Raw genomic sequence first — 15,721 nt, 5'->3', positions numbered from 1 at the left:
CACACACACTCACACACTCACACACACACACACACTCACACACTCACACACTCACACACACACTCACACACACTCACACACACACTCACACACACACACTCACACACTCACACACACTCACACACACACACACTCACACACACACACACACACACACACTCCTACTTTTTTCCCTTTAGGATTACATCAGCTTGCCACTCCCCACTCCCACCTGGCCTACCATTAGTCTAGTAGCTTAAACTGTTTTTTCTTTAAACATTATCTATATTTGTGTGTCTCTGTGTATGCATGTCATATGTGTCAGTTCCTATGTAGGCCAAAAGAAGGTATCAGACTCCCTGAAATTGGAGCTGCAGGTAGCCTTGAGCCACTTGGTGTGGATGCTGGGGAAAACTACATCCACACCACAAACACATCTCTGAGCCATTTCTCCAGCAATCCCCTCCCCCCACCTTAACAAACCTGCTTTTAATATGCACCTCCTAACTACAGTCAGAGAGAGGTGAGCACCATTCAGATGCTTAATGACTCTGTGCCTCATAATTCCCCTAGATAGCACCTAGGCTTCTAGTAAAACTACAGCCCCAGGCCTCAGCCGGGAAAGGGAGAGAGCTTTCCACAGCCATCCAGGAGAGTGTTTGCTCTGGCTTCACCCAGTTCCGTACCCAAGGTCAGAGGGCGCAGACTCCAGCAGGAAAGAAGCAGGGTGTTAGAGACAGCAGGGGCTTTCCAGGCTGGCTGCTCTGAGTGCCAAAGGGTCACACTCGTGGGGAAATCCAGAATGACAGCAGCTGTGCCACCGACCCACCTGGCTCCCTGACAGAGACGCTGCTGGTTACACACACACACACACACACACACACACACACACACACTCACCCACTCACATAAACACACTCACATACATACATACATACACACACATATGAACACACATGTACATATACATACACACATGAAGTAGGTATTTAGCAGGTATTAAACACAGATCATTGAAGGACATCTTATGCAGAAATTATGAGTATATTAAGACTTGAGCAATGATGAATGAGTGAATTTAGAAAGAAAGGAAGGAAGAAAGAAAGATAGGTAGGTTTGTAGCTGACCAAGCACGCACATTAAGCAAAGACAGCTGTGCTTATGATTTCTTTAAGTAGTTACATAAGATTTGAATTTTCTTCCCAATTAGGGAAAATATGGCTCAGGTCAACATTTCTCTAGTTTTATCCACATAAATGTTATTCTGTGATCTAGTCAAATTCTTAATGTGATATTAGTAAATTATCTAAGAAATGACAGGTCTTTTCCTGTCTCACAAATGTTCTTTTTACTTTTTACTTTTGAGCCTCAGTGTCCAGAAGCGACTCCCAGATCTTCAGTGCTGATCCCCTTCAGCTTCATCTCTGATGTGCTGACACACTTCAGTGTGCTTGTGTGGAAGTCTCTGTGGCCAGCCCCACAGCTGGTGTTATTTCCTGTTTTGGACTTCCCACTCACTGCTGACTGCCCTCACATTTGACACATTTGGGTTAGGGTCAGGTCTGTGCCATGCACCCTCTTCTGACTGTGTCTAGCCCTGCAGGTAAAACCTGCCTGCAGCCTGAGCAGTAACCTGTAGCTGTGTTCTATTGACTGCGATGTAATCACTAACCGTCACTGATCCTCACCCTACAAGGAGAAAGGCTCACTCCCAGAGGAAGAAGGCAGCAGTAATCTCATCAGTAGGGGCCTTCTGGACCCGTCACCTAGACATTTGAGAACTTGTTGCTGATGACCAGCACAGCCAGGTGATTAGGAAGCAGTGGATGTTTATGATGCAATGTGCCCTCAGTGTGTTCAGAGCCTTTCCGGCTCTTTCAGGAGTGTTAAAGATGCTTCATCTTGCCAGCTCTTTAATGTGCCCGCAGCAGCTTACTACTGCCTGCAACTCCAACTCCAGGAAATCTGACACCCTCTTCAGGGCTCCTCAGGCACTCCTACGCCAGGAGGGGTGTAATCTGGGTTCCAGAAGGGCTAGGGAATCTAACTCTGGGACTAAGAAGTGGCAGGGCATTGGGAGTAGGATGTGCACCTCAAGACCTACCACGTCATCTCTATTCACACCAAAAACTGGCAACACAGAGCAAGGTAGAGATAGGGCACAGAGAATGGAGCTTAGAATGTAGTGGCTCAGGGCTCTAGATGCAGCTCTGTCATTAAATTAACCAATGTTAGAAAGGGGAATAAAAATATTGTCTTAAGCATTCAATCAGATAGTGCTAACACCAAGAGGCGTTAGATACCCATTGCTGAACTAAAAATTAGTGAATGAATCGTGAGCACAAAACTTTCCGTCACTTAAATCGAAAATGTTTCAACACAACTGCCAGGCGATTGTGTGCATGCTCTGTCAATGCTCACACTCTTTCCAGATTTGGCCTGGAATAGATTGTGTTCTTGGTTCCACATGCATGTCGTTTGGCGATTCCCCCATGAAGCTCATGGGAAGAGTATTTGAGTTGTCTTATCCTTAAGCATGAGATCCCATGAGACAGTCGTGATTCCACAGTGGCAGCCTGAGCTGAGTGAGCGTCTGGGGACCTGTGTCCGCCCCTTGTGGAAGGCCAGTGGACAGGTCAGAGAGGCTCAGTAATGAAACACTTCCTTTGGGGCTAGTGTCTGAAAGAAGGTGGGCTGCTAAAATTTCCCAGCTTTTCAAGGCTGTAAGATTTCCTTGGCAAGACCTGGGTGGGCTAATGGAGACAGTTGTTCAATACAGTCAGCACCCCAGGGAGACAGAATAATTAATGTTGTCTTTTGAGCCAGGTATTGTCCTAAGCTTGCAGTCATTAGTGACTTTTTTTGTTGTTGTTGTGTTGTTTTTAAAAGATGAGAATACTGAGCTGTAAAAGCAGTTTTTTAAACAGCATAATCAGATATATTATGATATTATGATCACTGTCTTAGCAAATTCTAGTTATACTTCTAAGATCATAGCCGAGGATCTCTTCCTGGTCTGGAGACAAGCCGCAGTACAGTCGTTCTCAGCCCAATTCCCCCGCCCGTTAGATCTCCACTCTATGATTACACAAATACAGAACAGATTGCCGATATAGATTTTCTGTCTTTCACAGAGAAATACAAATCCATGAGCAAATGAATGAATTATTAATTTCAGTTATGTCCAAAACCTAGATAAGTATTTGGATTTAACGATCTTGTTAGGTAACCAGTTGTTTTTTTTTTTTTTCCTCCCTCTTCTTTTAGCAGCCCACCCCCAAAGACCCTATCTTAATTCTTCAAGCCAAAACAATTCAAGCTAAGTATTGGTTTTCTGGGTAATTTTTTTTTCTTATTTTCAACCTCTGTCATACTGAGCTGAATTTTAATAAGCTAAGGGAAATGATACAATAACAGGTAAAACGTGCATCTGAGTCTTAAAAGGCAGCTTTATCTTAGCCTCACAAACTAATGAAACCCCGGATGTGTATATGATGATAATGGCGGTTCTCACAGGCCTTCCGTACAGAACTGTACGGATTGTCCGGTATTACTCTTTAGAGGAAGTGGAAGGAGAGCATCCCCAGTACAGCAAGCTCTGCTAGAACAGAACTTTTCAACTTGGCGACCAAAAGTTGAATGCACACTTAAATTCTAAATGTATACTATAAATATTGAAAGCCATCATTTCTGTAACCTCAAGCCAGCGCTTTCTGGGTACTGGGCACTAAGTGCCTTCAGAGTGCTAACTAATGTAATTGTTAAGCAAGAGGACAGGGGATTGGCTCCTTGCACCCACACGGCAATTCACAAACATGTAGTTTCAGTATCAGGGTATCAGACGCCCCCTTCTGGGCCCTGTGAGCACTGCATACACATGGTGCACAGACATGCACACAAGCAAAACATTCATGCACGTTTAAAAAAAAAAGGAATAAACCTGTAATAAAAATATAAAGGAGAGTATAGAGGACTAACTGCAACATTAAAATGCCCAAGTCTCCTCCTGATGCTATCACTAATTAACTGTGTTGTCTCTTTCTAAGAAACAATAAGAACAGGGTTGTGAGGAAATATAAATATTGTTATAAAATAGATGGAAAGGCTTCGGCAGTAATTAAAACAACAACAACATTTAATTCCCAGAAAGGCAATAGTGTCTAAAATGCCTAGGCAAAAGCAGGCACAATAAGTCTCTTATTCCCCGATGTTTCCAGTTCTGCTGGTTAAAGTGGATTTATTTCTCCCAAGTAGGATCTTCAGAACCCAGAACTTCCCAACAAGGTAAAACTGAAGCCTGCTATTTAAAATAGTGGGGATCAGGTTGGTCAACCTTAACCGGGGAGCCCTTCCTGCTGTTTGAAGCAGCAGCTTGCTTTGCTTTTTTTTTTTTTTTTTTTTTTTTTTTTTTTTTTTTTTTTTTTTTTTTTTGGCAACTTCCTTTTAGATACAGGAACTTGAGACAAGGTTTCTCTGTGGAGCCCTGGCTGTCCTGGAACTCACTGTAGACCAGACTGGCCTCAAACTCAGAAATCTGCCTGCCTCTGCCTCCCGAGTGCTGGGATTAGAGGTGTGTGCCACCACGCCCGGCAATAAGTATTCTTTTAAATAGCAAGTGTATCTAGGTTTTTCCCATTTCAGTTGATGTGAAAAGGGGACAGGAAGTGTGGTTCTCCCTCACTCAGAAACAACCACACTCTCCAAGGTACCTCGGATGACAAACCATTTCGAAGATGTTGACACAGACATACGTCACCCAGGGGTCTGTGTCTGTGGGACACAGTGGAGACTGCATCTGTCCTTCTGGCATCTCACTGTGCAGGACATTTCTTTTTGACACAGTCAACACCTGGCAGTGAGACCCAGCTCATGAGCTGCACAAAGCCATCACCTAGTTTGCACAATGTGGAGCGCATTCTTCCATCATTGCCATTTAAAAGGACTTTTCAAACAATTTCCTGAGACTCTTTGGATTCATGGAAGCCTCTTTTTTCCTGTGGCTTCTTCCTCCCTTCCCATCATCCTTGCATAGTTTCCACCTGAAATGGTCTCCCGTCCTCTCCTCCGAGAGCAACCATGCAGATCAGGCTTTAAGCAGCCTTGTGTGGGAGGCAGAGACAGCAGTGGCTCCTGGCAATCCAAATTGTAGGGCATCCTGTAGACAGACCTGTGTTTCAAAGGAAGGGATTTCTGTAAGATGCTGAATTATGAAGGAGTATTGATTATATGGGTAGAAGGATCTAGAAGACTCCATCTTTTGTCTTCCAGACTTGTTATAGCATAGAGAAATGTTAAAATCTACTATTTATTCTCAGTGTAGCACCTTGTCTAGTATATGCTATACTCTCAAATGTTACCTCTCTTCCTTCCTAGACATAACCTCTGAAAGTTGATCTTGCTTGCAAAGCACTACCAAAGCTAGGAAGTTGAACGGAATTGGGCTGATAGCCACACGTAGCCAAAATAATATTTTAATTGGCTGAGCTAATATTTGATCCAAGTTCATAAAAGTTTGAAGTCAGATAATTAAATGCAAATACGGTCTTCATCCCAAAGACGATAAGAATGCCTTTAAGCTAATATTTTTTAACAAGAACTGTTCAACAGCACTCTCTTGTAAATTTCATCATACCTGAGGCAGTTTCCCTCATTCGATTAGCTGGGAAGCTGAATTTATCCCCGAGGCAAACCAGACATCTAGTACAGGCTAAACTCCACAACTGGAGCTTAAATTTGGCTTAATATATCCCCACTTGGATCTGCCTGTTTAATTCTCTTTCATATGATAGCGTTGGTTTATTCATAGTCCTGACTCGCCACCTGAACAAACGGAACCTCATATCTTATTCTAGGAAAATAAGAAAACTTTGCAAAAAGCCACCAAAGTTCCAGAATGGAAATCAAATGCAAATGTGTAGCTCAAAACTGTTTCAGGATGTCACTGTAAGAATGGAGGTGTGGCATGGCTATGAATGTGGCTGTCTCCTAGTCCATAGGGACAATGTTCTCTATGAAAGGACACAGGGGTCTGTGGCTCCCAAGCAACCAAGGCAGCTGCAGTTCTGAGGCTCACATGAGAAATGCTGGCGCCCATGCGTTTTATCAAACGTTAAGTCTGTTTCACACACAATATGAAGTAAAATGCCCCTTTTAAATTTTGTTTCTTGGTTCAAAATATTCAGTCAGTTCCCCTCCAGGCACTGCATCCTGTCTTAACTGTCCTGCATGGATTGGGGTTTGCTGACCTTAACATTACAGCTTTCTTCTGTGGTTTTGGTCCCTGAGGATTTTGGAAGTTAAATCACAAATCATTATAAATATGTTCCTAGGTATTTAACGAGGCCCATAACCTGGAAGCTGAGACTAAGAATCATGAATTCCAGATCAGCCTGAGCTATATTGATAGGATCCTATCTCATATTTTTAAATGGTCTGTGTCACCGATATGATGTCCCTAACATGACCCATAGACCCCAAATAGTTACTCTGGAGGAATAAGTATTCATATTGCTACTCCACGCTTTCAAACAAATGTCTTTCCGAAACTCTGTTCATGTAGCTTAATTTCTACAATTTATAATTTATAAAAATTTACAATTTTTAATCAAGTTGTAATTTTTTTCTATAGATAAATTATATAGGAGCTGTGTTCTACTATACCTGAGATTATTTTTAGGTTTGATGAGGCTTTAAACTTAGTAGTTGGTACTGCTGTCTCACTGAAAAAGTGCTCAGTAAATTCCCATCACAGTATTTTCATCTTCTTGGAAGCCTAATAGAAATTACTAAGTTCAGTAATACAGGCACCAGTTATAGGGGATGTGCTGTGTAGGGAATAAGGAATAGGAGACAGGCTGAAGGCTGCCTCCTTCCAAAAGACAGCAAAGACAAGAATGAGCCAAGGACTAGTGGATCAAAAGCAGAATAAAGCTTATCAGAGAAAGATATTATTAGAAGTATTTAGAAGATCCTCCAACACAAGCAAGGGGATAGGCCAGTGTGTATGAAATAAGTACTCAGACATATTGTTTAGTTTGACAAAGGCAGAGACATCACCCTAGGCTGGAGCCCAGCACTATTGCTGTCTTGTAACTAACAGACAAATGACCATGGAACACCTAATGGGCAATGAGTCAGTCAGTCATAGACAGCGGTGTCTGCTCTGAGCCTGGGGATCAAGACCAGTTACCTGATTGAAATTGAAAGGAGGGAGATCTCAGTTAGCACAGACCCAGGCCCATCTGAAACCAGTTGGTCAGAGGGGTGAAATCAGACTGGAGAGTGAATGCCAGACAAATGTCTTTAATCCGTAGCCCAAGGGCAGTGGCAAGCCGATTCGAGCACACAATCAGATTCCCATTTAAAGCTATCCTTCTGACTGTCCCGAAGAAAATGGGCTGAAGGCAGGCAGCATTGGAAGAATTGAGAACAGTTAAAGAGGTTGTAGAAGCAATAAAGGCACGCTATGGTGGTGACAGAGACTAAAGAATAGATGAGAGATGAGAGACGTAATTAGGAAGCAGATCCAACAGGATCTGTGTGGGCTGGCAAAGAGGGCAAGTGAATTCTTTTCTTTCTCAGACTTGTAGTCTACCCAGACATCTGTAATTGGATGGATTGTGGTCCAGGACAGTACAGGTTTAGAACACGGGAGACTGGGTTGAGTTGTAAACACTGAGCCAAGATGCCCCTGCTCCCCAGCATCCATGTGGGGAGGATATAACTGTGGATAAAGCCAGGTTTCTTTGGCAGTCTCCAGCATGGGCACTGGCAGAGCCAGTGATGATGCTGAGCGTGAGAGAGCATGGGAGAGCAGAGCGTCCCATGTGGGAGACAGTCCCAAGAGTTTGAAAAACACACACATAGCCCATGTTACAGGCAAAGCACCCGGCAAGACTTCCGATTGACTCTGTTTACCCAGACAGCACTATACATAGTGGAGTTGGGGTGTGTGTTGTTTGCTGTTAAGAAACAAACAATTCTATGTAAAACAAAACTTGCTGTGAATTCAATGTGGAAGAACAGCAGCAAGCCAACCCATTGGGGGCAGGGGGGGGCGGGAGAGAGAGAGAGAGAGAGAGAGAGAGAGAGAGAATGAGAATGAGATCACAAACACTCAAATCCCACCTCCAACATTCCCAAACAGCGCCACCAACTGGGGGCCAGGTATTCACATACATGAGCCTATGAGGGACATTTTTCACCACAGGCAACAGGCCCAATACCTGCTGAGCCACCCTGTGCACTTCCTGGTTTACTTTTTCAGAAGGAAAACATGGCTGCATGAGACATTCTCCATGTGCCCATGTTTCTTGAGCTCCGTGTCCTAGCATGTCACATACAACATAAAATAGCATGTGTGTTCATGTCCCATGGGGCTCAGACCTAAAAAAGTAGGCAGGGTGGATGGAAGTTGCCATCTGGAACTTAAGATTTGACTGTGGGCCGGGCGTGGTGGCGCACGCCTTTAATCCCAGCACTCGGGAGGCAGAGGCAGGCGGATTTTTGAGTTCGAAGCCAGCCTGGTCTACAAAGGGAGTTCCAGGACAGCCAGGGCTACACAGAGAAACCCTGTCTCGAAAAACCAAAAAAAAAAAAAGATTTGACTGTGTTTCTTTCCCTTTGAGTGATATTTGTGTACGTGGGTGTCTTTTCTGCATGTATTCCTACGGACACATCAGAAAAGGGGCATCGGGTCCCAAGACGACAGTTGCAAGCTGCCATGTGAGTGCTGGGAATTGAACTCAGGACACCTCTGGAAGAGCTGTCAGCCATTTCTAGCCTCTTTACTGATCTTTTTGATTGAAAATAGATCAAGTACTTTCATCAAGCCTTACTTTAATTTTAGAAAGTGAAACATCAGAGATTCTGTTATTTGTTAATGAGAAGTCAGTCATAGGGAAATGGCGAGGTTGGTTGATTACGAGAAAGAACATAGCCACTTTCCATGTATTGCTGGAAGCAAACACATTCTCCCCATGGCACCTGAACAGTTACAAGAAAAGCAACACTGAGAAGGACTTTTAAAGGAACCTTTAAAACATGGAAGCTGTTCACATTTTGTACATGGAAAAGCTGGCTCTGAGGAGCTGAGTAACTTGTTGCTGGGGCTGGTCATGAAGACTGTATTAGAGAACTTATTGTCGTTGGTTTTGTTGAACTCAAATTGGACCGTGTGATCAAATGGCCTGAAAACTTCCCGTGTCATTTAGAAGACATCCCCAACCCCCCTCCCCTGAAGACTGAATATAAAACAGTTAAGGGCAAAGAAACTTCTTGGCACCTTCGCAGCCCACCTAAGTGGAAAGAGTGGGGTATTATTCCAAGGACGGCTTCCTTCTGCCCTGTTCTAAGGTTTTGTCTCTGTGTGGCTCTATGTACCCAACATCCCTTCCCTCTATTGCGCAGTTCCCTGCTCACCTTTCAAAACAAGTGGGCTAGAGAGATGATGGCTCAGCAACTGAGGGCACTGACTGGATCTTCCAGAGGACCCGGGGGGAGAGTCCCAGCATTCAAAATTCTTCAGGTCTCACCTTCATGGAAAAGCCTTGATGTTTATCCAATGAGGTTGTAAGGTCTCTCCGATCTGTATTCACATTAAGTGAGCTACATAAAACAGGAGTTGGTGTTCCTGTATCTTCAGTATCTGGCTCTTCTGAATAATTCATGCATCATGTGTATGGAAAAGGAAGTGTCTTAGTGAGGGTTTCCATTGCTGTGAAGAGACACTATGGCCAAGGCAACTCTTAGAAAGGACAACATTTCATTAGGGCTGGCTTACAGGTTCAGTCCGTTATTATCAAGCATTCAGGCAGACATGGTGCTGAAGGAGCTGAGTGTTCTACATCTTGATTCAACTGCAGCCAGGAGAAGACTGAATCTCTATTCCCCATGCTAGGTGGAGCTCGAGCTTAGGAACCTAAAAGCTCACCCCCACAGTGATGCACTTCCTCTAATAAGGCTACACCTCCTCCAATAAGGCCACACCTCCTAATAGTGCCACTTCCCATGTTTAAACTACCATAGGAAGCATTGCCAGAATGTTTTCTAGACAAAGGCCCACAGTTACAAGAGCCCGTGTTTCTCCAACTGTAAAGCACTTTGTGTGTCAGTCATTCTCAAGCTTCCTAATGCTGAGACCCCTTAATTCAGTTCTACAGTTCCTTGTGCTGTGGTGACCCCCAACCATAAACTCATTTTCTTTGCTACTTCATAACTGTAACTTTGCTACAGCTATGAATGATAATGTAAACATGTTTTCTGATGGCCTTAAGCATCCCCTGTGAAAGGGTTGTTCAACCCCTAAGGGGTCACTACCCACTTGTGTATATGGTTTTGAGAGCAGCCCCTCCAAAGCCCCTCCTTGTTACTAATTTGCAAAAGACATTGAATTGCTTGTTCTAGTTGGTGAGAGTGTGTCTTGGCTTAATATGCATGTTATTGTATCGTGGTAGAGGGTTTATAGGAGTGAGATCTTGAGTTTCAGAGTTTATTGGAAACTCTTCTTGGAGTTTGATTTTAGGCAACTGAACCAAAGACTCCTCTCCCCTCCCCCTCTATATCCCTCACCTCTCAACTCTACTTTTCATCAGTGAATTTTGTTCATATAAGTTTCCTGACCAACCTCCAAAACTTCTTATAGAATTATTTATACAAATCTCTCAATTTTATCCCCTTAAAATACTTTTAAAACTTCCTTGCAGAAAGTTCTTTTCCCTCCCATAAAGAGAAAAAGCCCTTCAGACAAAGCACACGATAATGTTAAATGTTATAGCCTGTCATCTCTAAAAGACTGGATGTATCTCAGGAAAAGACACCCAGTCCTGGTCCCCGCCATACCCTTGCTTCAGCGTAAGACCCATCTTTGAATGGGTGTGCAGCAGCAAGGTTGCTGGCCCTCCCGTGACAGTGACCAGGGAGGCCAAGGGTTCATCTTCAGAGAGAGCTGAATCCTGCCAGTGACAGAAGTCAGTGCAGTAATGTATTCAAGAAAGCCTAAGGGTTTTACTTCTCAATAAGGCTGGAAAAAAAAAAATCTGAGCACCCCACTGTGAGCTTATCATAATGCGCTTCATAGAGAAAGTTGGTAATTAGTCCCCGAGTGAATAAAGTATTGCGGAGGAGAATTGATACTTGGAGGGAAGGCAAAGCGCTCCTGCAATCATCAAATTTTAAAGGCTGTAGGAAGGGTGTGGGGATGCCTCTGCCTGTTTACATATCGTCTCCAATGCTGAATTTGTAATCACTAGTGTTTTGTTTTGTATTTTTCAATTGTATGAGGATGAAGGTTATGTAAATTCCAAAGGAGTGCAGAGTGCCGAATGCAAGTGTTTGAGATCAGGTGCCATGGAGCGGGGTGGGGGTGGGTATTCTGGCCGGTATCACTCTTTCCTTCTAGCTGGGGTTTGCTGCTACAATCCAGATATTTCACAACCCTGTTTACTAGGGGAACCGAACTGCAAGTCTCAGTGCTTGTATATTTAAATCCGTTGCATTTGAAGAGGCCTGAACTAATTCAGAGGTTGATGTCAGAATACACTCAAGTTTTTGAACCCTTCCTAAAGAAGAAAGACCTTATCACAGGAAATCCAAGTTTCCTGGAGGGAGGCATTTTCACCTATATTTTGGCGTTACCTTTCGGTTGCTTTTAGGTCCTTGTTAGCTAGTCTCTGGACCATTTAGATTGGTTGGAAAAAAAAACAAGGTTCATCTTTCAGGTCCAGAGATTCAAGAGACACGACCTGAGGGGCCCACCCCCCTATTGTAATTCCCATGAGACTGCAAGCATGTTGCTCATGGAACAGCGACCAGGGAAGGGAAACCCTCGTTGGTAAAACACAAAAAGCAAGTCTCACTATCTGGACCACAAAACCAAACCAAGGGTGGCAAGTGAACACTGTGACCTGTAATATCATATACCTTATTGCCATTTTTAAAAAGTCTATTGGATATTGGACTTTTTCAAAATTAGTTTCTAATTGAAAAAGAAAGCATACTGGTTCCCAGGATCATAAAAAGGGGCCTTTCATGATTGCAGTTCACCAGTCTTGTGAAAATACACCAACAGTGGAAAGGAACGGTAATTAGTGTATTTTCTGAGGCTACCTTGACTAATGTGTGGTCCTCTCCCCAGAAGCTTGGAGTCTCTGTGGGGAAATGGACAGTTTAATAGATGGCGGGAGGCGGCTCTGAGCAGGGGAGAGTGCAGCGATGCGGCAACTGCTCGCCAGCAAGGGAGAACCAGCTAACCTACCATGCCTTCCTTTCTCTTCCCCTCGCCCGAATGGATTTCACAGTCCTGGTTTTTAATGTAGCAAGATTACATGTGGGCCACCATACTTGGCTCGCCTGAGTTTGTTTTCCCCCAATGGTATAGTTTAAGTCTTTGGGACAATTGACAGTATGTGCATTTTATTATCCATAATGCTAAACTCATTGAAGCAGCTTAAAGAGATAATTTAGTCATGTAGTTCTACCCTGGTGACTAAAGGGTGAAGAGTGTATATTTGGCCAAAATAATAAAACTTTCCCCCTGTATGGAACACTTCAAATAATTTGAACTCTTCAAAGAATACCAGTTTAGAGCAGTGTCTTTGGAAGTTAGTACAGATGATACTCTGAGAATTATAAATGCTCAGTCTAGGAGTATACAACTATTGTTTTATAATTGTTTTTGAAACAACTAAAACACTACGCATTTATCTTCTACTTCATACTGTTTAAATCCCTGCATCCTCCCACTAGTCTCTGTGGCCAGCTTGTCTTCCTCATGCACATATGTCACTGTCATGTGAATTGATAGCCCATTTCATATGGATATATTGGGTTTGGTTTTACTTTTTGAGATGGGGTTTCCTCTATATAGCTCTGGATGGCTAGGACTCACTCTGTTATAGACCAGGCTGGCCTCCAACTCTGCCTCCTGAGTGCTGAGATTAAAGACATGAACCCCCACACTTGGCTTCACTTCATATATTTTATAGTTATCTTTAAATTACTGTAACAAAACTTCCTACTGAGGCAGAACATATTGAAGGCATTTCTGATCATTTACATTTGATAATTTTGAACCAAGCAGAAAGCTGGATCACTGACATTGGTAAATGTTTTTATAAGTCGTGTAAACTCACTTTAAAAATATGGAAGATGGGAGATGGATAAAAAGATGGAAGTATTTGGTTAGCTACAAACTGCCATGTGTGTCAAGTGTCAGGTGCCACAAAGGGTACAGTGACATGTAACTGGCTGTCCCACTCAGTAGATAATCACACATTTTTGGACCTCCTAGCTTTCTCACTTTGAACTAAGACTTTCTCTCTCTCACTTGATGTATCTACTTCTTAGTACTTCTTACCGATTCCTCGTTGGTTTGAATCTGACCAGAGACTTAATAATAGAGAGAAGCTGCTTAGTACAAATGTAAACATTGAAAGCCCCCTGAAACTATTTCAGCGGCACATATTGTAGACTCATCGAGAGATGAGGCAAGAGGAACACAGGCAGGTACACATAGGCTATTGTAATGGCACCTAAACTATTGGATATGAGTTAGTTACTATGGCAACAGTTACCTTTCATCTAGGACATTTAAACGTTCACTAATTTTACTCATTTGGTTTACTTCAGAATCTTGTTTATTTTTGTCAGAAAATAAATGGATGAAGGTGGCTTTTATTTGTTTACTTTCTATGCAGGAATATCTATAAACACATCTGTGTAATTTTTTTTCCAGCAGCTTCTATACACACTTTGAATAAAAGTTATGTAACAGACATAAATCAACTCCAGAAGTAAAATTCCATCTTTCCCTTGCCCATCGTCTGAGTGTATTTGTCCGAGCATTTGACTTTTGTGACACCGTGTCTCTTTCTTATCCAATATGTAGAAGGACCTCAAGGGCAGATGTCTTAAAATTGGATGCTCACTGGGAGTTAGGCAGGATGAATTGCCCATGTCCGGCTTCTTCATACCCGTGACCCAGGACCAGGGGGAAAAAAAAGAGTCAGACTTATGAAACCGCATTGAGGTTAAAGGGCACCAAGCATCCCGGCTTGTATTCTGCCTAAAGGACAAGGCTTTCCATTTGATAAAGATCATTAGTCACTGAGATATATATTTGAGCGAGTTTCCAGTAGCAAGCCTTCAGTTGGCAGTCACTGGAGTGTACCAGATGGTTCATTAGCATAGGCTAGACAAGTCAAAGGCTTTCAGAATCATTTAGAAAATGTCAAACAGAAACAAGAACCCTGTCACTTTTTATTAGAATTAACTACATCACACCCTGGACACAGATTTCACCTTGGGTCAGAAAAATTAATACAGAATTATATGAATTGTGTAATATACTGGTTTAAGATCGGTCTTTCTCTAGGGACTCATTTGCTAGCAATATATTATGATCCCTCTACTTTAAGAATCCTCAAGCCTTTCCTTTTGTAAGATATAAGAAGAGTTGACCTTGCTCAAAATCCATTGGTGTCTAATTGATTTGAGGTATATGCAGAATTTCAACAAGACAGTCTTGCAAAGCTCTTTTGCGCTCCTTTTCCCTGGAAGCTTGGTGAACGGGGCTTCCTGAATATTCAACAGTCTATGAAGTATGCTTTATATCAAGAGGAAAAGACAGCCATCCATGCACTGACCGTTGCTTCTTTTTTTTCATTTTTTCAATGCAGATGTGAAGAACCTTGAGAACTTGCCGCTGGTGGAAGGTGTCCAAGAGCAGGTGAATGCTGCCCTGCTGGACTACACAGTTTGCAACTACCCACAACAGACTGAGAAATTTGGACAGCTACTTCTTCGGCTGCCAGAGATCCGGGCCATCAGCAAGCAGGCAGAAGACTACCTGTACTACAAGCACGTGAATGGGGATGTGCCCTATAACAACCTCCTCATTGAGATGCTGCATGCCAAAAGAGCCTAAGTCCCCACCCCTGGAAGCTTGCTCTAGGAACACAGACTGGAAGGAGAAGATGAGGAGGAGGAGGACGACGACAGAAACACAATACTCTGAACTGCTCCAAGCAATGCTAATTACAAACTTGGTTTAAAGACACTGAATTTTAAAAGCATAATAATTAAATACGTAATAGCAAATAAATGATATATCAGGGTATTTGTATTGCAAACTGTGAATCAAAGGCTGTATATCCCCAAAGGATTCATATGAAAGACATTGTAATGGGGTGGATTGAACTTACAGATGGAGTCCAATACCACAGCAGAATAAAAATGGACAGAACAATCCTTGTATATTTAAACTAATCTGCTATTAAATTCAGAAGTTGATCTGTGTTATTAATTGGATTTATCCAGAATTACTCCGTGGTGACCCTGAACAACTCAAGAATACACGGGCTGTGCCTTGGCAGCCCCTCCCCGCCCCTCCCCCTACCCTCCACCCCCGCCCCTGCCCCATAAGGCCCTATACCTTCTGACCTGTGAGCCCTGAAGCTATTTTAAGGACTTCTGTTCAGCCACACCCAGTAAGTAGTAGCTCCACTAAACCATGATTTCTGGATGTCTGTGTCTTAGACCTGCCAACAGCTAATAAGAACAATGTATAAATATGTCAGCTTGCATTTTAAATATGTTCTGAAGTTTGTTTTGTCGTGTGTTCGTAATTAAAAAGAAAACAGGCAGTATCCCTCTTCTATATAAGCAGTAGTTAATATTAAGGGAAATCAAACAGATCTAAGCCAATACTCCCAACAAGCAATTTAGATCTTATTTCTGCTGTTGT

General features: G+C 42.8%; 1 protein-coding gene across 5 annotated transcripts in view; it reads left to right on the top strand.

Annotated features, from left to right (window-relative positions):
- The window catches only part of Nr5a2 (nuclear receptor subfamily 5 group A member 2), a 120,896-nt gene extending 105,616 nt beyond the window's left edge, over nt 1–15,280 (top strand). For all 5 annotated transcript variants that reach the window (XM_021155841.2, XM_021155832.2, XM_021155849.2 and 2 more), the window contains one exon: nt 14,655–15,280. In XM_021155841.2, coding sequence (XP_021011500.1) covers nt 14,655–14,902 — 248 coding nt within the window. In that variant the 3' untranslated portion in view covers nt 14,903–15,280. The remainder of the gene's footprint in view (nt 1–14,654) is intronic.
- Nucleotides 15,281–15,721: the final 441 nt, after the last annotated feature.

This window comes from Mus caroli, chromosome 1, assembly GCF_900094665.2.
Source record: "Mus caroli chromosome 1, CAROLI_EIJ_v1.1, whole genome shotgun sequence".
Classification (NCBI taxonomy): domain Eukaryota; kingdom Metazoa; phylum Chordata; class Mammalia; order Rodentia; family Muridae; genus Mus; species Mus caroli.
This window is presented reverse-complemented; position numbering and strand designations above follow the sequence as displayed.